General features: G+C 39.0%; 1 protein-coding gene across 1 annotated transcript in view; it reads left to right on the top strand.

Moving 5' to 3' along the window:
- The window catches only part of LRP1 (LDL receptor related protein 1), a 321,609-nt gene that overhangs the window by 82,742 nt on the left and 217,021 nt on the right, over nucleotides 1-21,846 (top strand). The window contains exons 3-4 of the mRNA XM_026673900.2: nucleotides 3,530-3,652; nucleotides 11,129-11,266. Coding sequence (XP_026529685.1) covers nucleotides 3,530-3,652; nucleotides 11,129-11,266 — 261 coding nt within the window. The remainder of the gene's footprint in view (nucleotides 1-3,529; nucleotides 3,653-11,128; nucleotides 11,267-21,846) is intronic.

The raw sequence follows: 21,846 nt of genomic DNA, 5'->3' as shown, positions 1-21,846 counted from the left end.
AGTTGTTAAATGTGTTGCGACAGTGGTGGGATTCAAAGCTTTTTACTACCGGTTCTGTGGATGTGGCTCGGTGGGTGTGGGTGTGGTGTGGCTTGGTGGGAGTGGCAGGGGAAGGGTACTGCAAAATCCCCTTCCCTCCCCACCCCACTAACCTGCTTTCCAGCTCCGTTCTTCTGTGCAGGGCAACCAAGTCAGCTGGGACACGGGAGGCAGATGGGGGCGGGCCCAGTCACAGGGGGTATTTGCCAGTTCTCCGAACTACTCAAAATTTCTGCTACCGGTTCTGCAGAACTGGTCGGAACCTGCTGAATACCACCTCTGTGTTGCTAAGCTTTCTTTCCCGCTCTGCCTAGACAAGCAGGAAGAAGTGTTTTACACAGAGTAGCTGTGTGTGTAAGAATCTTAACTCCTCATTCTCTTGCTAGACATCAAACCTTGCCTCCCAAACCTTTCCCTGGGATAAAGAGTCAATGGCCTTCTCTTTCAGCTTCCTCCCAATCACTGCCTTTATTAGGATGGCTGAGAGCTTTCTTTGAGAATGGTCTCCTAACAGAACCTCATTGCTTATTGGTATTTAGCATTGAATGGAACAGAATTATGTGACAAACATTCTTAATGCTTGCGTGCTGTTTTACCTCTTCATTTGGAAAGATTTTTTTCTCTTTCAAAGGGCAAACAGTTTGAGGGGATGGTCAGCTTTCTGAAAGACATCCTTTAGCCGAACGTATGCTTTGTTTGCAGAGAGCAAGTGTTCCATGCAGAAATAATTGCATCCGAAGCTTGCTTGCAGCGAAGGCAGGCAAGCACTCTTTTCCCCATCCAGGACTGATTCGCATCAGAGATAATCTCTTAGGGAACCCTAGGCTGGCTGGCAGTGAACACGGCCATGTTAATCTCATGCTGCTTTCCTTGCTCTTGTAAGATCATCACCGTGTCACGCAACTTTTTCCTTGTTTTGTCTCTTAAGAATCCAGAAGGAAAAAAAGAATTGGTTTTTTAATTGAAAGAATCACTATCCCTTGACCGTCTTTATCACATTATCACATTTGTAGGTGGTGCATCTGTCCATGTACACATGCTCTCTATTAGCTCAGTGGCCCACAATCTTTTGGCACCAGGGACCGATTCTGTGGAGGGCAGTTTTTCCGTGGACTGGGAGGGGTGTGGTTTCACACGCTGCCTGGATCTCATGTGTGTGCGGATGGGGCCTTACTTAACTGCACGGCCAGTTCCTGTTGGGGCACGGATCAGTGCTGGGTCGCAACCAAAGGGGTCGGAGACAGTGGTGGGATTCAAAGTTTCTTATACAGGTTCTGTGGGTGTGGCTTGGTGGGCGTGGCAGGATACTGTAAAATCTCCATTCCCATTCCATTCCAGGGAAAGGATACTGCAAAATCCCCATTCCTTCTCCACCCCACTAACCTGCTTTCCAGTTCTGTTCTCCTGTGCAGGGCAACAAAAGAAGACCCAGCCAATCAGCTGGGACTCAGGAGGCAGAGCAGAGGTGTGGTATTCAGCAGGTTCTGACCAGTTCTGGAGAACCGGTAGCGGAAATTTTGAGTAATTTGGAGAACCGGCAAATACCACCTCTGACTGGAGATTTTACAGTATCCCTCCCCTGCCACACCCACCAAGCCATGCCCACAGAACCGGTAGTAAAAAAATTTGAATCCCACCACTGAGGCAGAGAATAGATGGGGGCGGGGCCAGTCAGAGGTGGTATTTGCCAGTTCTCCAAACTACTCAAAATTTCCACTATCGGTTCTCCAGAACTGGTCAGAACCCGCTGAATACCACCTCTGGTTGGAGACCTCTGGATTAGCCGATACACATCTTTCTCTCTCTCTCTCTCTCTGTCTCTCTCTCTCTCTCTCTTTTTTCATTTATTTCCCACTTCCCATTCTTTCCATTTGGTTTCCTTGTCCCTTACCATGTCACACATTTCCCTTTCCAATTCGCCTTAGGCTTATTGCCTTAGCATATGTTTTGGCCTGATATGATCTAATTGAGGGTCATCAGAGAAGCCAGTGCATGCACAAGCATGGAAATTTGGTTATGAAGCTCAGCAGCTAAGCATCCATTTGAAAGAAGCTATGTAATTCTAGGTCTGTTGGTGGCCCTCCAACCTGGGGTCTATTCCTGCTGGTGTTTTCTGGAGATGGGAATTGATATGAAATATAGCAGCTCAAAGAATGAGAAAAAGAGACTGCTAGGAAGGCATGCATGACTTTAGGAAGCCAACTAAGCAGCAGAGTGATTTTTTTTTAAAAGGTACCATCTTTTCTAACAACTATGTTGTCTGGGCCTCTTAATCCATCAATCTCCACCTTGGAGTACTTCTGACAGCAAGTATGAGCTGTTGATTCGTTTAATTATTACATTTGTATAATGCAGAATCTGTCAGAATGATATATAACAAGACCAAACAATGAAAATATTCATTGTAGTAGACCAGCATATATCCATAGTAATAAAGCAAACTGCTTTAGAAATAAATTTACTATCTTAATCAGTAACTGTAATGGAAGTGGCAGAGTTACCATCAGCCAGCTCAGCGAGGAGCAATAATTTGTTGGAAATAGCCCAGCAGTGAAGTAATTAACTACCAAGTGAAGTGGTGTACAGTGATGACCTTGGATAAAATATATATGAAGACGGCTAGTAAAACTGGACCCTAGAAAATAGGACAGCCTTAAGAAAAACTCAGTTGCCTACCTTGATTATCAGTATAAGAGGGAGGGAAGGAGCAATGTTATCAGGTTTTCAGAATGATGTTGTTGTAGACTATATTAATAAGGTAGAACTCCACCTTGGCAGATCTGCTTCCTGACATGGTCTACTTCAAAGGGTGTGTGTGTGTGTGTGTATGTATACACATCTCTCTATCTTTGTCTCTATCTCAGGGCTGATATATATGGTAACAACTGATATATATCAGTCTCTGTCTCTCTGTCTCTGTCTCTCTCTCTCTTGTGAGGTAGGCCCATATGGCTAGCCTCTGGCTGAGTCAAAGTGAATAATGGCTGGCCTTAAGGCTATTAAAATCAGATTTGAAAATGTGGTCTTCTCCCCTAACAATCTGCATTCTTAAGGTGTAATTTTAGTAGGTTCCCCGAATCATCATGGTAGTTTTTGTAAAAATCAAATTTGAGATTCTTACAGTTTTTTTCAGTGCAAAAACTACCTAATTTAAAACTATGGTCCCTGGCTTGTGCTTTATTTAAGCTTTCATGTATAAATTGTGAATTCCTGAGAGATTTATTCAAATTAAATGATGCTTAAAATCTGTTCAGTATTTTGCTCCTGCTTTGCTTTGATGAATACCTTTCATTTTAAGAGTGCTCTTTCCTGAAGTATCATGAATATGTATGAGCCCAATGGCACTGTCAAAATTGGTGGCTTTTTAAGTAGCCAGCCTTTTAAATTGGGACACAGAAGATAGAATCATAAGGCTAGAAATGACCTCTGTGTTTTACAGAAGAATCTAATTTTTTATGCTTTCTTTTGTTTCTTGCCTTTCTTTAACCAGCACCGAAGACATGTAGCCCCAAACAATTTGCATGTAAAGATCAGATCACATGTATATCCAAGGGATGGAGATGTGATGGAGAGAAGGACTGTCCAGATGGCTCTGATGAATCACCAGATATATGTATGTATCTTTACTTCCTCTTCTTTTCCCTAGTGATTATTTTTACTGAGGGTGCAAAATGCATGGCGTACTTCTCACAGCTTTGGGGACATTGAAAAACAAACAGCTCACCCAGAAGTTTTGTAAGAATTCTCCACTTCGGAAAATGTCATTTATTGCTCACGTTTTTGTGCAAGTTTTATTTGTGGGAAACTCTTCCTCATTGGGTTTTAGGCAAAATTGGCTGAGAAAGCCTTTCCCCACTTCACTTTTCTGACAAGTTTCCCTTCCTCTTCTTCTCCACCCCCCCTTTTTTTGGGGGGCTTCCTCCTGTAGAAACCACTGGCTTCTTAGGATGGCAGTGTTCCTAATTGAAGAGTTTTTAAAAATTGTCTGATTATAATCTGATGGAGTAGAAAATTTCTCCAGCAGAGAATTTTACATCATATGGAGTATTAATTCTCTTAAGTGAAGTTTCTAGTCTGAATCTTGGGCTTTCTGCCTATAAAGCAGGGCTCCCCAAACTTGGCAACTTTAAGACTTGTAGACTTCAGCTTCCAGAATTCTGGGAGTTGAAGTCCACAAGTCTTAAAGTTGCCAAGTTTGGAGACCTCTGGTATAAAGTATGTGCTCAGTCATTGAGCCATATTCTTTTCCCCATATTAAGTATAGTAGGGTTGGTCAAAATGCCTTCCCTGCTGCTCCACAAGCATTAATAGGACATGTTAAAATGAAGTTTGGACTTCTTTATAAAAGCCAGAAAATGTCCCTTGGCAGTGGAAAAGCCTCAACATTGTTTTGATTTGTGAGAAATGCCAATGGAAGAGGGTCTTTAGAATAGCCAGCAGGCGTTCAGTAGATAGTGGGAAATTCAGGAATGGTTGAAAATAAACCATTGATGCATGTTGTGCATCAAATACAGGTAGTCCTCAATTTACAACAGTTCATTTAGTGACCGTTCAAAGTTCAGTGACACTGAAAAAAGGGACTTTTATTCCCATTCACAGCCCAGTGCAAATAGTCCTTGACTTCATCTAGTGACATTCAAAGTCACAACGGCACTGGAAAAAGTGACTTATGACCATTTTTCACACTTATGACTGTTGCATCATCCCTATAGCCACATGATTTACATTCGGATGCTTGGGCAACTGGTTCATATTTATGACAGTTGCGGTGATTCACTTAACAAATGTGCCAAGAAAAGTCGTAAAATGGGGCAAAACTCATTTGACAAATTTCTCATTTAGCAATGTAAATTCTGGGCTCAGTTATGGTCGTCAGTCAAGGATTATCTGTAGTTGCCTGCTAACTAAGTTATAACCTTCATAATTAAGCCAAGAATGGGACAAAATAATTTAAATCCACTGATTCCCCTGCTCTGTGTGAGCTTTGGGACTGTGAGTTAATTCATTAAGGTTTATGTCTCACCTTTCACCCATAATCTTAATATAGTGGACATATAGGACTCCTCAGTTTTTGCCTACAACAAACTTGTGAGATAAGTTGGAATGAGACTTTGGAGTAAGATGAAGTCATAATAGAGAGATCTTCCAGGGAGAGGGGGAAAATAGCAATGTTTTTCAACCATGAAAATTCAAGTTAGAATGGTTGATGGTGAATCCCCAGATGGAATTTTCGGATACAAGAGGAAAGGCCTTTTCTCTTATTAAATCTTCTTTATTTTTAAAAAAGATCTTCCTCTGTATTTTCATTAATACAAATCAGGGAAAAGGAGATTTTTCAAGCTTTCTTGAAAGACTTTTTTGATTGATGGTCAGGCTTAATATATTTTAGTGGATGATTTGGATTTGTTTAATATGTTTCTGTGGATACTTTGGTATTGTTACCAAGATGTATTTGTGGCCATTATAGTTATTTTTATAAGCTGAATAAATACTGTAGAATAAGGGAAAAAAGAGGAAATATAAATGCTTGTGTGTGTGCATGAAACAAGAAACTATTTCACAAGAGGTTGGCTGTGGAGACTGTTAAAAATATCCTAAGTGATTGAAGAGATGCTGAATGACTTCTTTGTATCTGTCACAGAAAATGTGGCACAAATATAACTGACTTTTTCAAAACGGACTTGGGCATAAAAAGTAGTATTAAGAAACAAAATTCCAGTCTTTTTATAAAATTACAAATAGTCAAATCATCATATCATTTCTCAGAAAGTTCTAGGGACTATCCAGGAAATTATAGGCTGGATAGTTTAATGGCTATGGCCAATAGGTTTCTATAACTAATAGAAATCACCATTAAAAATTATTAAGGATATAAGAGAAAAGTTCTACTGAAGAAAAATCCATGGATTAAAAAAAAATCTTAGAATAATCAGGAAAGAAATTGAAACTAAAGCCACCTTTATACAAATGTGTGGTACACTTGGAAAAGAATACTGAAAACTGGAATAGACATAGTAAAAAAGCAACTGAAATGATTTTAGGGGCTGAAGTAACTTCCCATGAAGAATGGGATGTCAAGCTTTTTAGCATTAGGAAAAAGGAAAAAGGAAGATACAAAGTATGCATAAAATGATGCATGTTATAGAGAAATTTGATAGGATGACGGGTTATTTCCACTTTATAGTTTTATCCCCCAAGGTTATCCAATAAACTGAATGGAGCTAGATTCAGGGCAGATAAAGCTGAGCGCTATTTTCCACAGTAGATAACAAAGGATTGGAATTTGTTCCAGCAAGATGGAAAGGACTGACACCCCCTACCCCTTAGCCTTAAAAAGAGATGATGGAGAAAGATATCAATGCCTGAGTCATGATGGTATTTGGGATTGTCAGGTTCAGAAGGATAGGCTCTCGACGTCACGACTGAAGTAAGAGAAAGGGAAGGTGCTGTTACAGTCTTGTTCTGCTTGAGGAATTTACCAAAAAAAAAACAAACAAACCACCATCTAGGTGGCTCCTGTGAGAAGCAGGATCTTGGGCTAGTTGAGCTTTCAGGCTGACCCAACTGGATCCTTGTTTTTAGCTGCAAGAAAAGTGGGACCCAACAAATTCCCGATCTTTTGGCCCAGTGCAATTACCGTATTTATCGGCGTATAACACGCACTTTTTCCCCCTGAAAATAGGGGGCAAATGATGTATGCGTGTTATACGCCGATATAATGTTAAGAAGCCTTCGGTGAATGCTGCTGGGATCGGGGATCAAGGACACAAATGAAAGAAGGGGAGGGAGGAAGCAACCGAAGCCTGTCCTTCTCTCTGGGTCAGCTCTCTCAGTTGCTCTCTCGCTCCTCCACCAGCACAGGAAGAAACTGCTTCAAAGAAGCGGGGGGCTTTCCTGTCGCCTCTCCCCCACCCCCACCCGCCCGCCCGCCCGCCCGCAGTGCTCCGTTCTGCCTGCCTGCCTGCCTTCGTTAATGGTTGAATCGGAACAGCTTCGGCTGAGTAAAAGAGGCGAATAGTTATTATTCTCAGCCGAAGCTGCTCCCAAACAACCAGAAACTAAGGCAGGCAGGCAGAATTTTTTAAATTTTTTTCCTGAAATTTCCCCTTAAAATGAAGATGCGTGTTATACGCCTGTGCGTGTTATACGCCGATAAATACGGTAATTTCTGATTATAACAAGAAAACGGATTTGGCCTCTGGGATATCTGCCAAATTTCTCCAGGGCAATATTTCAAAATGGGGCAATCATTGTGAAATATTTGACAGAGGCCGGATGTTAAGTGTCTTTTGTATAGATGTGCCTCTCGAATGAGACACTGACTGTAGTAAGACAACAGACAAATTCCAGTTGATCTCAGTTTGCCTCTAAATTTGAGAACTGAATCAATACAAATATTCAAATATTGTTAGTTTTTCCATATTGCTATTTGGTGTCTAATGGAAGAACTTACACAAGATCAAAGCAGCTATAATATTTTTAGTATTTTCTGGTTGCAAAATTAACAAATGCAATTTTCTTAGGAGTTTTAGTAGCAAATGCTATACAATTCTGTGTCAATAGATTGCTCACTGGAGCACTTATCAAGTATAACCAATATTAATTACACTTGGTCAACTATAAAACTTTAAAAAAGAAGCTTCAATTCTGTGGACAGTTACTGTAAAATACTGCCAAATATGCTACTTATTAAGGGAGAAATGGTGCCCTGTTGAAGTTCATAACTCAGATGATTATATTCCATTTTCCTTGCCCTTCACCAAAATTTGATCTATTAACAAAATAATATATTAAGGCAGTTTAGTTGACTTGCTAACTGCAATTTAGATTTCTGGGGAAAAAATGTGGATTGTATATTTTACTTAGCATGATTCTGTGCTTACTATAGCACATATATTTTTCCCAATTTGATGCTCTCTAAACGTGTGTGGGATTATAGTTGCTAGCATTCTAAATCAACGTAGAGAGCTTGGATGAAGAGCAGATGACATTAATAAACTAAGTAAAACCCAACATTCAAAAAACAACAACTGAATGCATTTTATTTCGGTCAGCACAGAACTGTTGTAAAGTATGAAAAAAGAGGGACCTTGATTTATGAAGTTTATCTCATGTGCCACCATCATTGATATTGCTAATATTGATATTAGAAAAGTGAGCTGTTACCCCAGCACTAGAAAATCATTGAGGGGGTGGGGATTTCAAGAAAAAGCCTTCTAACCCTGTAAAGATAAGGGGGCGTCAGCATGGTGCCATAGTGGCGTGAGAAAGGACTAGTTAAACAGCTCCAGAAGATGGAGAACTTCTTAGTCCTCTGTTAGCAATGACAGGCAAGAGTTACTACAGACAGGATTTGGAGATAAAGGAAACAGGAGAGGAAAGCTGGAGGTATCATTGTTGATATCCAAGTTGCGTTAGATTTATAAAGTCAAGCTGACATACATTTGGCATGCAAACACCAAGAAATCTCAAGCATATTCCAAACAATGGAGCCTCTGGTTGGGATGAACTCATTATTGCTCATTTAGCCTCTTCTTGATTGTTCCAACAGATTTTTGAAAGCACCTATTAATTTAAATGCAGACACTAATTATTAATTAAGGTTTTAGACTGCTGACAAATTTACTGAGCTTTCTAGCCAAAGCATAAATATTTATTAACGCAGGCATCAACCACTGATCAGCTATACATCAGGTAGCTTTACTGTCATCTAAAGGCAACCCAACTGAAGAGGCTGCAGCTGAGGATGAAAAGGAAAGCAGGATTGTTTGAACAAATCTTTTGAATGACCAGCTTCTTTTACCATCCCTCTCCTTGTCATTTCAGCAGGGGATCAGAAGTGCCCAAAATTGCATGCTTTCTTCTCTCCTCAACTCCTTTCCTTTTTGGAATGTTGTCTCTTACAACATCCTTGTAAGGATTGTGTTGCTAATATAGATAATACATAAGTTACTATAGGATTCTGATCCCCCCCAAATCTTCAGTAAATAAAGGGCTCAGAATTGCATTATATGTTTGATTGCTCAGGACTGACACATTTGGGAAAGAAGGTAGCTGAAGCAGTTAGGTATTGCCTAGATTTGCAAAAGGTAATCTGGTGTCCTTCAGATGTTTTGGACTACAATTCTATTGGAAGAGAGTAGCTTGGCTATCTCTTGCCCATTGTAGAGCAACTCTTCCATTAAGGATGATGGCTTAGCATTATTGTACAGGGTTGGGCGAAGTTAAACTCTATATTCTGAAATATTTAGCTATGGAAATTTTCCTATTTAGTAAAGACTTAGAAAGAGATTTTGGGGACCAGTAATGGAGTTTCTCTTTTTTTGCAAGCAGGGGGGTATATTATCAAACAAAAGTGTCTGGAGAATAAAGATGTTACCTGTTACAACCTTAAGTCTGTGCACAATGGTTTATACTAGACTTAGCCTTTAATTTCTGTCACTTTTCGCTAAATTATAAAGCTGCATGCTAAAGATACAGATTCGATATGTGGTTTAATAGGTATTACATTACACTTATAACATTTTTTAAAACTCAAGTTTGAAATATTCTTGCTTGTACAAAAGTAACTGAGTGAGAAGAGCAGATAAGGTATTTGGTTGCAAAGGTTGCAAAGTTAAAGCATAGAAAAGGTTATTCACTCTGTGACAAAGAAAAAGAAGATGCTAAACAACTTTTGTTTTAAATCTCAGTTAATGTGGCCTTTATTAATGCTGGTGGATATTAGAATTATAAACATTAGTATAGAGTGGCTTATGTTAGGAGGGTTATAAAGATTTTGAATTATGCTGAATTTAGATATAGATATAGTTATCCAATCATATCTGATTTTGAGTCCCTGCAGTTTTCCTGGCAAGGTTTTTCAGAAGTGGTTTGCAATTGCCATTGCCTCAGAGAAACTGACTGGCCCACGATCAGTTGTCCATAATCCTGGTTTCCATTGCTGATACTCACAATTAGAGAATTGCTAGCAGTAATAACAATAACAGTTGCCATTTAATATTACTAATAATTGCATAATAGCAGCAATCCTGATGTTTTAGCAGAAACATTCTCTGATATCAAATTAAAATGATTGTGACTTCTTTTTAAATTAAAAAATGGAATCTTCTGTTGTTTTTACCCTTAAAATATCATCCCTGCTTAGCTCTTTAGAAGGTCAGTTCAGACCTTCTTCTCAATTCTTCCCTTTTCAATTGTATTTATTTTTGGATTGTAGCCAACTCAATTAGAGAGGCCATATATTTATGGGCAAAAGAACAGCAACTTTTAAAGCGCTTTTTTATAATGTTAACAATTCCTGTCTAATGCAACCTTTTGGGGTGTATCACAAACCTGTCACATGAAATTAATTACCTCATTTATTAGCTTTTAAAATAAGTAAAGTAGTTTGTTAAGGTTCTTCATGCCAGCAATGATTAAGTGGCTGATGGAAGGACTATTCTACATAGCAGAATACTTTGACTGATAGATCAGTACCCACCAAGGCTTCTAACCTGAGCCATAAAAGAATTTGGCTTAATTAATCTTTAATACAGAGTTACTCAAACTAATTCACTTAGTATGTTTCCCTTGGAAACACAATCTAAGGTTTCATAGCATTGCGGAAAAAAGATCTGGGTCAGCAGTAGGTAGCTTTGTGTCCTCCAGATATTTTGGACTGCAGCTACCATAAGTCAGCATGGTTTCAATCCTTTGAAATCCTTTGCACTCCAAACTACTTGAAAAAATTCAAATTAATTTTAAGACTGAAAAGGCGTACTCAAATATATGCTTTAAACCAACATTTACCAGGAATAGAATTAAAAAACCCTAGCTATTTACTAAAACAGTTGTGCGTGCATTTCACCAAGGTCACTTGAGTGAAGACTAGCATTATGCCTGTTGTATTCCCACATTCATTTCCTTAGCAATTATATGAGCTAATGCATTCTGCTTTCTAGATATAAAGGAACGTGCAGTATGTGTCTAAGCACCATCCCTACACATGAGGCTCCATTCCTTTTTCTAGGATTTTCTATAGATTAAAATATTTGTGCTGGGATCCTTGGAGACCCTCATAATGGCAATGACTCTTCCTATTTTCCAGGTCCACATAGCAAGGTGTCAAGGTGCCATCCAAATGAGTACAACTGCCTGGGGACTGAACTTTGCATTCCCATGACCAAGCTTTGCAATGGCGAACGTGACTGCATAGATGGTGCAGATGAAGGCCCACACTGTAGAGGTAAGTTGTACAGTTGGATAAATGCACCTAATTAGGAAGCAAAATTCTGAAAATTCTTGGTGATATTTTTAAGAATCTGATTATAAGCTACCATTGTGACATGGCAGCGAAAGGGCTGACATGATTTTGGTTGAGCTAGGAAGAGAAGTAAAAGTCATTCTTGCTATTAGTAGGATAGCAAGTGATCAAAGAAGCACAATTAAGAGTAACTAAATATATGCAAAGAGATATAGATATTACTCTACTTACAAACTTTTGAGTTGTGAACATTCACTGATATGAACAAACCAGTCCACAAGTCCATCTTAGAAGGTCCCAGAAGTCAAGAAAGGGTGGGAAAAGGTTAGTTTCCAATGTGCCACATCTGTACGCAGCATGCAGGAAGCCAATCCTTTCCGTCTTCTCCAAACTTTATCTAATTCAACCTCATGGAAAGTCAGCAAAAAAAAAAAGAGGAGAAGGAGAAAAAGAGATGGAACTATTGAAGTAGTCCCAGACCAAGCTGGAGCGATTCAGCTTGATGGAGAAAGTGCTGTCATTGTTCAAGATGAAGAACCCTCATATTGAGCACTTCACCAAAATGCCTGCCCATCATGCGATATGCTGCTACAGTGTCATCTATGAAGAAAAGAGGAAGACCACTACTCAAAATTCACTTCCAGAAAGTAGAGAAACCTGCTGCATCAACTTCAAAGGATGAACCAATACCATCACCATAACTATCAGGCTTTACCATGTTGCTGTCACTTATGTAAGGTAAGAACTCTACTGCACATCTTTGTTTACACTAGTTTGGACTTGTGAACAAAAAAGGCTTGTGAACAGCCTCTAAGAGTGTAATCTGTTTGTAAGTAGAGTAATGTCTGTACAGTGAGAAGAGGGGGAGAAAGATCGTAATCATCACATTTTTTAAAATAAATTGAAGTCATACTCTTAAAAGTACATAGAACTTAGTATTGTATGATACTATAGTATTGTATGAATGGTGCATATTGCTGTGATATCTAATTTTGATTTTGCTCAGTATAAAACAAAACATCTAATAAATGAATAACAGCTCAGAATAATTAGCTTTCAGACACGAGCTTAGAAATTATTTCAAGATTACTGTCTTTTTTGTTTTTAAACGTTACTTCAGTCCATCCTTCTACTGTATCTTCCTGCAAGGCTTATGTAGATGGAAAAGTATTTGAAGAGAGTTCAATAAAGACAGAGAATCATACTAAAAAAAAACCCTGCTGTCGTGAAAAGCATAAGTAAATCAAAGTGAATGTTCCCTAAAGAAGAGATTAATTATTAGCTTATGGTTTATCAGTATCATCTAACTAAGAGATAGGCTCTTGATAGAAGAAAGAAATGGAGTGGTTAGCAGATTGCTTTGAATATTAATTAGTATGGTCAGCTCTGTGCATACTTGTTAGGAGTTCTGTGAAGTTCTCTTTCAAGGGAGCCAACATAGAAATGAAGCATGGTGCAGCGCTGGCACCTTGAGCAGTGCAGGAGAAACAAGTGTACAAAGGGAAAACCCCAAACCCAAAAACTTCATTTAAATTTCCTTGCACGCTGCTAAATAGCCACATTGTCCTTGGGAGGTGTTAAGGCTCCTGGGAGGTTTCGTACTCTGGTAGATCAAAGAGGCTCATTTCTTTATAACCTTGCTCTCTAATCCTATTGGAAAACTCACTCTCAGCAAAGTTGAATGTTGGAGCATTTCAGAGCTTGTCACACGAGCAGATTACTCACCTGCAGGCATCTGTCCTGAAGTGGAACTTGGGAACACAGCTTTCGTTTGCGGGAGGGAGAAATAACAGGATGCCAATACTGGCGTCTCTATAGATAGCCATGCTCAATGCAGAATTTTGTGTGTGTGATTGAGGGCACTGTAACCTGAATGTCTTACAGGCAGTCCTCATGTTACGACCACCATTGACCCCCAAAATTCAGGTTGGTGAGTGAGACATTCATTAAGTGAGCTTTGCCCGATTTTACGACTTTTCTCGCTACATTTCTTAAGTGAATCGCTGTACTTGTTAAATTAGTGACACGGTTGTTAAGTGAATCTGGTTTCCCCATTGACTTCGCTTGTCAGAAGGTCACAAAAGGATCATGTGACCCCGGGGAACTGTGACCGTCATAATTGTGAGTTAGTTGTCAAGCATCCAAATGTATATCACGTGAATGCTGCAATGGTCAATTGTGAAAAATGGTCATAACTCCCCTTTTTTCAGTGCCATTGTAACTTTGAATGGTCACTAAATGAACCGTTGTAAATCAAGGACTACCTGTATTTGGTCCCCAAAAATATGTCTCTGAATTACACATTCTTAACTACATCCCTCAGATCAGAAAGGCTGGCATTTTGGCAGTTCGAATCCCAAGCCCCGTGTAACGGAGTGAGCTCCCATTACTTGTCCCAGTTTCTGCCAACCTAGCAGTTCGGAAGCATGTAAAAATGAAAGTAGAAAAATAGGGACCACTTTGGTGGAAGGTAGCAGCGTTCCATGCGCTTTCGGCATTTAATCATGCCGGCCACATGACCACGGAGACGTCTTCGGACAGCGCTGGCTCTTCGGCTTTTTAACGGAGATGAGCACCGCCCCCTAGAGCCGTAAACAACTAGCACGTATGTGCAAGGGGAACCTTTACCTTCACTTTTTAAAATTACATCCTTCAATATAGTATAGTGTATCAATCATCCTATAAATGTTATTTTCATATCAATTTTATTGAACTATTAAGATATTGGTAGTCTCTGTAGCCATGCTGCCCAAAAAGGAGACTCCCCTCATAGCCAGATAAACATTTAGACTTCTATCAGATAGGTTGGCAGAGAATGAAAGGAGCAGTCTGTGCTGGACATAGAAGAAGGGACATTTATTCTTCTATGGCCGGCATCAAAAGCAAGAGAGAGCTGGCCGGTTTGTTGCTGTGTTTCTGTGCCAGCAAAATAAAAACATAGATTGAATGACATCTCCTGCTGTTCTATATGTGTGAAAAGAGGAGGCTGTGATTAGGAAAGCAGGCTGCAGAGACCCATCTGCGTGGTTTTTAAAAGCATTATAATGCAAAACCGAGGAGATCATTAACCCTACAGTTATCATTGCACTGATCTTCCAGCTTTCTTCATCTTTGGCTAGGATATCTGGGGTTCCTGGGAGTTGTAATTCTGAAATAACTGGAAGATCGTTGCTTTTGTACAGTAGTAACAAGGTGTAACTCCTGATGATAGGGTTAATAGCTGCAACCCATAGAAAATCTGAAGTCCTAGCAAGTGCTGAACTTGCCAGCATGCACTTCTTTGTCAAAGGTATCCTAAGTCCCAGTTAGATCATGGCATGACCTCTATTGCAATTTGGATGCCTAGCCTAGCTATACCCCCATTTCTTTTTCTTTTGTTTTGAGGCTTCTAGATAATAAGGCTGAATGAATGGCTCTTTTCTCTTAATCTTTCTAAGCTGCCTTGGACGTGGTAAAAAAATGCTTGACAACTAAAAAGAATAATCCCTTTCCCATGAAATGTAGGTCCAATCAGAAATGGTTTATTTGTGGCCTTTAACTAGCAAGCCCAGACTTGTTCACCATTGTTGATTTGTTTTATTAGGTCAAATTCCTGCCCTTATCTGCTCTCCTTCTCTTTGCTTTTGCTTGTACATAAAACCAGGACATTCTGACTTTGATGATTTTGTAATCTTTGAAACTTCCTTAATCACATAGCAAGCATGGTGTCCATTGAAGCCGTAGGCAACCCGTCTCCAGAACTGACCACTGAAATAGGGTTTTGGGTAGTCAGGGCTAGGAAGCGAAAGGCTGCTTTCAAATGAAAGCTTGCTTTGATCAAGGCGGAGAATGTATGTTCCTCTAATATAGAAAGAGAAAAAAGTACATTTGCTTCTCCGAGTTTATAAAAGAAAATAGGTTAGTTGCCAGAGAACATTTGGTGGCCAGAACTTGATTTTCAGGATTGGAAGACAGCTGTATATACTTCTCTCTACCATGTCACTTTCAACAACTCTGTCGCATGTGGGGCTAGGTTTGATAGACAATAGCACCCAATTCTGCCTGTATTCCCAATTGTTTGTTCTGACCAAGGCTTCCTAGACTGTAACTACGCACACTCTTATTTTAAAAACAAGACTTATTTTATTGCAACGCTGGGAATTGTTTTCATTCCCAGCCAGAATTAATCTCAAACAGTCCCTTCAGATAAGCACCCACCTTTCTTTTCTGTGAAGTGCTGCCAATAACAGAAGTATCAAATGAACTAGAAAAAAAACCAACTGAAGTACAAAGAGCTTCAAGAATGAATCTGAACTGGACGAACTACTTTGCTTCTTGCAAAGGTTTCGTCATCTTTGCTGGTCTTTTATATGTCAATTTCGGGCTTGACCCTAACTTGACATTATACCTGATGGAAGGGGCAATTACCTCCCAGCCTTACTCCTGAGTTACCCCTTTGGTTTCAGCTGCTCTTGCCTTCTAGCAGCTCTGCGCACACACGCACTGGGAGCAGGCTTCCCTGGGTCCTCTGCCTCACTACTGCCAGATGTCAGAGGCTCCGGAGACAGCACCCCACTCCCAGATGGTCCTGGCCCCATCTCTGCATTGGATGCAGGACTCTCGTCCGAGTCTTTAGACTCTGCCGCCGGTGAACCACAACAGCCCTTCTTTCTGAGAATTGTCATAGTCATAGTATTAGTCATAGAAGCATATATAGTATCTGTACACACACACACACACACACACACACACACACCCCTTTCAGGAGAACTTCCCCAATTTGGTGCCCTTCAGATGCACTGAACCTATAATTTCCAGCACATTCACAGACAACTGGCCATGGCAAAAATCAAAGTTGGCTTAAAACAGAACAAAACTCCTATTAATATCACTGCTTCCTCCCCCCCCTCCATATATTTAATATTTTCCTCCTTTAATTATGTTAAAGATGATTTTTTGGCAGTAGGTTTTGGAGGGGTTGGGGGAACAGATCCAAGATTTGATGGGCTGCAGGCAAAATCTCTGCAATGGGGCTTTGTGATACTGAATATCAGAGAAAGAAAGATGGAATGGAAGTGCAAGAGGTAAATAAAGACAATAGTTCTGAATGCATAAAGACTTGTTACATTTTATGCAACACAATACGCCAAAAATTGGCAGTCTTCCTTATGCATTTATAATATGCAGGTTGTCCTCGACTTAATGACCACAATTGAGCCCACAATTTCTGTTGCTAAGTGAGATATTTGTTAAATGTGTTTTGCCCCATTTTAGGAGCTTTCTTGCCACAGTGAAGTGAATCGCTGCACTTGTTAAATTAGTAACACAGTTGTTAAGTGAATCTGGCTTCCCCATTGACTTTGCTTGTCAGAAGGTCACAAATGGTGATCACATGACCCTGGCACACTACTACTGTCATAAATATAAGTCATTTGAATTTTGATCACATGACCATGGGAATGCTGCAATGGTCAGAAGTATGAAAAATGACCATAAGCTACTTTCTTCCGGTGCCCTAGTAACTTTGAATGGTCACTAAACAAACTATTGTAAATCAAGGACTACCTGTAGTTGTATTGGGATCCACTGCCGTAATCTTCAAGAAAGTTGCATTGACCCTACAAATCTAGCATGTCAGAGAGACTGTTTATTTCATTTTTGTTTCTTATGGAATTATCAGCTAAATGGGCACTTAGCTCTGTAAAGGGATGCGGAGCATGGGACGGTAGGGACAGGAATTCTGTCATGCATCTTCCTTGATGGTTAACTATAGAAAGTGAAATCAATTCGTATTACCTTAACCACACTGTGTTAGGATTTGAATGAGAGCCAGCAATTTTTCTGAGTGGCACCTCCTTACGTAACCTGGCTGACTCAGCAGAGAAACTGCCAGGATTCGGTTGATGTATTTGGTTCAAGGTGATTCATTTGAGAAGTCTTATTTTAAGTCTGCCTTTTCTGGATATGTGGGCCTGTGGAATCCAACTCCGCCCAGTGAATTAAACCCTGATGATTATTAAAGTGACAGTTCTGATTCTTCCCTGCAAATCTGTATCACTTAACCGGGTTTCGCTTCTGAAGAGGAAAATTTCAATTCCAAACAATGCTTGGAATTGTTTTCTGACATTCTTCTGGTGTGAAAAAAGAAAGTATGATGTGAATAGTGTTCTTTTTTTTTTAAAAAAAAAATGTATTTTAAAACAGGGGTCTCCAACCTTAGCAACTTTAAGACTTGTGGAGCAAAGCTGGCTGAGGAATTCTGGGAGTTGAAGTCAACAAATCTTAAAGTTGCCAAGGTTGGAGACTCCTGCTTTAAAGGCCAGTGCTTTCACATATCCTCCGGGCAGTGAAGATTTGTAAGAGATAATCTTACCTATCAATTTGTCTGTCTAATTTTTATAACTGCCCATCTCACCAAAAGTGACTCTAGGTGGCAAAGTTAAAAAAAACAGTGAATACTTTGTTTTAGCAACAAAGTTAAAAACAGTGAATAAATAATTAAAATCTGCTAAAATTTCAGAAACCTAGATGGTTATTGAGAAAGGTTTTTTTTATGAGGTGGAAGGATGTAATCTAGCATTTTTGTCTATTCTCAAAATTATTTTAGAATTCATTACACAAAATTAAAAGAGAGTGTAAATATTTCCTGTGCACGTAATTTACCCAATTTCTTAACCAGAATATGCTTTTCTTTGTTGTAGAATTTATCCAGGGACTTGTGGTGCTATCATTCTGGATGCCTTTTGCATCCAGAATGCAAAACAGTGATTGCCAAGAAAGCATTTTATTTATTTATCCAATTTATGGGACTGCCTGTGTATCCAAGATTCTCTTGAATGGCCAAGAAACAAAAAGCAGTTAATTATATTAAAATGTAAATCAAATAAAACTGCATTGAGGCTCAATAAAAACACAAACCACTAGATACAACATTCATGCCAGGTTTCCCAAACAAAAATCCCACCATTAATGCCTGGGAGAAGAGCCAGGTCTTCACGGCTTTGTAAAAGGCCAATAGAAGAAGAGTGGTCCATATTTCAGGGGGAGGCTATGCTACAAAGCATGGACCATAACAAAGGCATGTGTCCAGGGACTCACCAGACAATGTTGTTTTATCAATGGTAACCAGAGCACATCCACTCTGTCAGATCTGATGAGATGGGCAGAAAACACCGGGGAGAGACAGTCCAACAGAGACCTCTTCCCATATCATGTAGGGCTTTAAAAGTGATAACCCGCACCGAGAAACCTCTGGGGGACTGGTGCAACTCATGAAACCATGCTGGCACATGAATGTTGTGCCACGCCATGCTAGAGTAGCTGAGGCTTCAGAATGCTCTTCAAAGGCAGCATAGAACAGGTTACAATAGTCCAGCTAGAAGGTGGCTATGAGCAGTGCCTTCCAATCTGGGAATGGCTGTAATTGGCACACAGGATGTATTTATAAAAAAGCTCCCCTGACCACAGCTGCCACGTGTTCCTTGAGCAAGAGTCATGAGTCCAACAGAATTTCTTGAATGCATACCAACTCTTTGTGGGGAGCATAATCCCCATTCAGAGTTAATGATGAAAAAAACATTAGTTGGTTACTGGTAGGTAAAAATATATAAAGTTGGTACAGATATACATTTGGACCATCCAGGTTAAAAAAAAGCATGGTCCCATTCCAAGTTCTGCAGAAAATTACAGATTCAGAAATGACACTACATTCTACATTCCATTCATTTTTTCAATCTCTTGAATTACTGGGAAGGGGCAAGATAAGTTTCCAACACTGGATTTGAGAAAGGCTCAAAGAAGTGAAAAACAAGAATGGAATTCCTAACTGAGAAATTGGAAAAAATAAGTCATGTAAAATAAATACAAATGTGTCCATATAATCATCAGGAATCAAGCTTGATTCAGCGTTTTTACATTCATAAAACATAAAATTTCCATGACACATATTTTGAACCACAGAAAAATACAGATTTTAGTCCCAAATAATGAAATTATAAGACAATTTTATATTGTGTATTTTAATGACCCCTCTTTTCGCTAGTAGAACAATAGACTTTCGGGTTTATCTAGTGGATAGAAGGTTATAGTCTCAGTTTGGCAAGACTCCGTCCATTATGTGTAAGCAAATAAAGAACTGAACTCGATTAGATTCTGCTGTGTCATCTTCGGCTTGGGTCTGACATCGATTAACTAAATTGATCATTCTGTTTAAAAGGATCAGGTTGATGCAACATGGTTTGTTCTTCTGCCAAGCAGTACATTCTTTTCTAAGTGCTTAGCAACTGACTGTAAGCTTAACAATATGTTCCAGAATTTTATCCTGCATTGGTATTAAGATGACTGGTCCCCTCCCTCCCAAATTCAGGATTATGCAGTCACTTAATCTGGACCTGTCTTTGGGAAAATGACTTAGAGATGGCTGGAGATACATTACAGTATAGGTTCTGTGCTTTCAAGAGATGTTTAAATTATTTGGATGAAGGGTTAGAAAATACGATCAGCAAATTTGCAGATCACACAAATATAGGAATGTTAGCAATTATGTCAAAGGAGAACATCAAGGTTCAGGAGAATCTTGACAAGCTGGAACATCGGGCAAAAATCAGCAAGATGTATTTGACAGAGACAAATGTGAAGTTTTACAGTTAATAGGAATAATTGGTAGCCTAGCATACGACTGAAGATAATGGTGGGGAACCATATTAGGACACAGTGTATACGAAAAAGATGTGGGCATTTCATTGGATCATATGTTAAACATCAGCCAACAGTATGATACAATTGCAAAAACCCACAAATTCATTTTTAGGCTACATCAATAGAAATATAATGACAAGATCAAGAGAAGTCATTATTTTCTTTTATTCTGCGTTGGTCAACTGCGCCTAGAATATTATATACAGTTCCACACATTGAATTTGAGAAAGAAAATTGCGAAACTCACACATGTCTAGAGGGCAGTAACTAAATTGATAAATGAAGGAAGAAGAATGAGTAATGGTTAGGCACGGGGTGTGGTTAGTCTGGACAAGTGAAGACTGCAGGGAGACATGTTAGCTATCTTCAGTGTTATAACATTTTAATAGCTTTATTTTTAAAAAGTATTTTGCAGTATTTGATTGCCAAAAATATTATTCCTACTCTAAATTACCACTCCTTTTTTTTTTAATTGTGCAACATCTGTGGTACAAAATAAAATACACAGACTGAGTTATTTGGGTGTGTGTATGTGCATACATTTAAATAGAGCTTATGCGAATTAGACACACATTCTGTAATGTAATTGATTAATAGAACTTGCTGCTTCAAATCCTTAAGAGCTTGTCACTCATGTAAACTTGAAGTGAACCATATTACAGTTTGATTTGGGAGGCAGGACTTTTTGTGGTTGGCAGGGGGTAAGCATGAGGGAAGAACTTACACATTCATGTAAATAAATCCCTTCTCAGGTTTCTTGAATTATGGAATTTCTGGGAATATAAACTTACAAAATCTCTGAACATAATAACATGTTGTCTAATAAGAACAAATGCAAGTTCTTTGTGGCCTTGCAATATAATTTTATCCTGATCATTCTCAAACTATTAGCCATATTATCCTTTTTTTTAAAAAAAGAAAAGAGGGAAGATGATAGGTTTCTTTGATTATTTGCAGCTTGTGTTAAGGAAAGAGCAAAGGGGCATTTTAGAGGGCAAAAGGTTTTAGATCTCTTTATGTTAAGCCAAGTTATTATCTAAATCATCTCAAATATCTTGAGGTCTTGGCAGGAATAAGCTCTCATATGTGAAGTATGATTGAATAGAAACCAAGGACTGCTATTAAGACAGTTCACACCCTGCAATTCATGGACATGGTTCTGTTTATGGACTGCAGTTTCTTGAGGGGGCACAATAGAGCAGACGGTATAGATTAAGCTTTTTGAAACTTAGTTTTCATTTGCAGTTTTAAAAAAATATAGTTTAAACATCTCGCTATTATGGCTGTAAAACCATTCTTGGCATTAAGGGTGTATTAATATTTGGAACACAAGTGTGATAGGTGATTCAGATCTATAGCGTCACTGCTTTGGATCTAAATACTGCACACATCTTGAAAATTCCAGCATAGCTGACTTAACTGTTATAGAATCCGAATTAATTCTTGTGTGTATAACTATGATTTAAGTTTGAGAGAGTTTGCATATAATGTTTATATATAGTTTCCCAATGAAAAGCATCAAATTATAATATAAAAATGGTACTTGCTGGTCTTACATGTATTAAACATAGCAACGCAGAGCCTATCAAAGAATTCTGAAAATTTGCACAAATGGAACAATTGAGAAATATGTGACACATTTAAACATATGGGGAAAAAAGAACATATTTTAGAAGAAGTGAGAGAATCAGAACAAGCATTTCGATAAGCTGTTTATTTACAGATGGAGAACATCCATTCAAAACATCAAAGACATCCATTCCGCTTGCAAGGAATTTAAAAAACAAACAAACACCCTATGCCATTTATCCTTAACTTGGTACTTTCTAGTTTGTTAAGAGCTATACCTTCCATTATCCATAACCACCATGTCCCCTTCTTTATTT

This window comes from Notechis scutatus, chromosome 2 (genome assembly GCF_049901735.1).
Source record: "Notechis scutatus isolate UNSWTSFEM ecotype Mainland chromosome 2, rNotScu1.2, whole genome shotgun sequence".
NCBI lineage: Eukaryota > Metazoa > Chordata > Lepidosauria > Squamata > Elapidae > Notechis > Notechis scutatus.
Note: the sequence above shows the minus strand (reverse complement) of the source record. Positions and strands in the feature narration are given on the sequence as shown.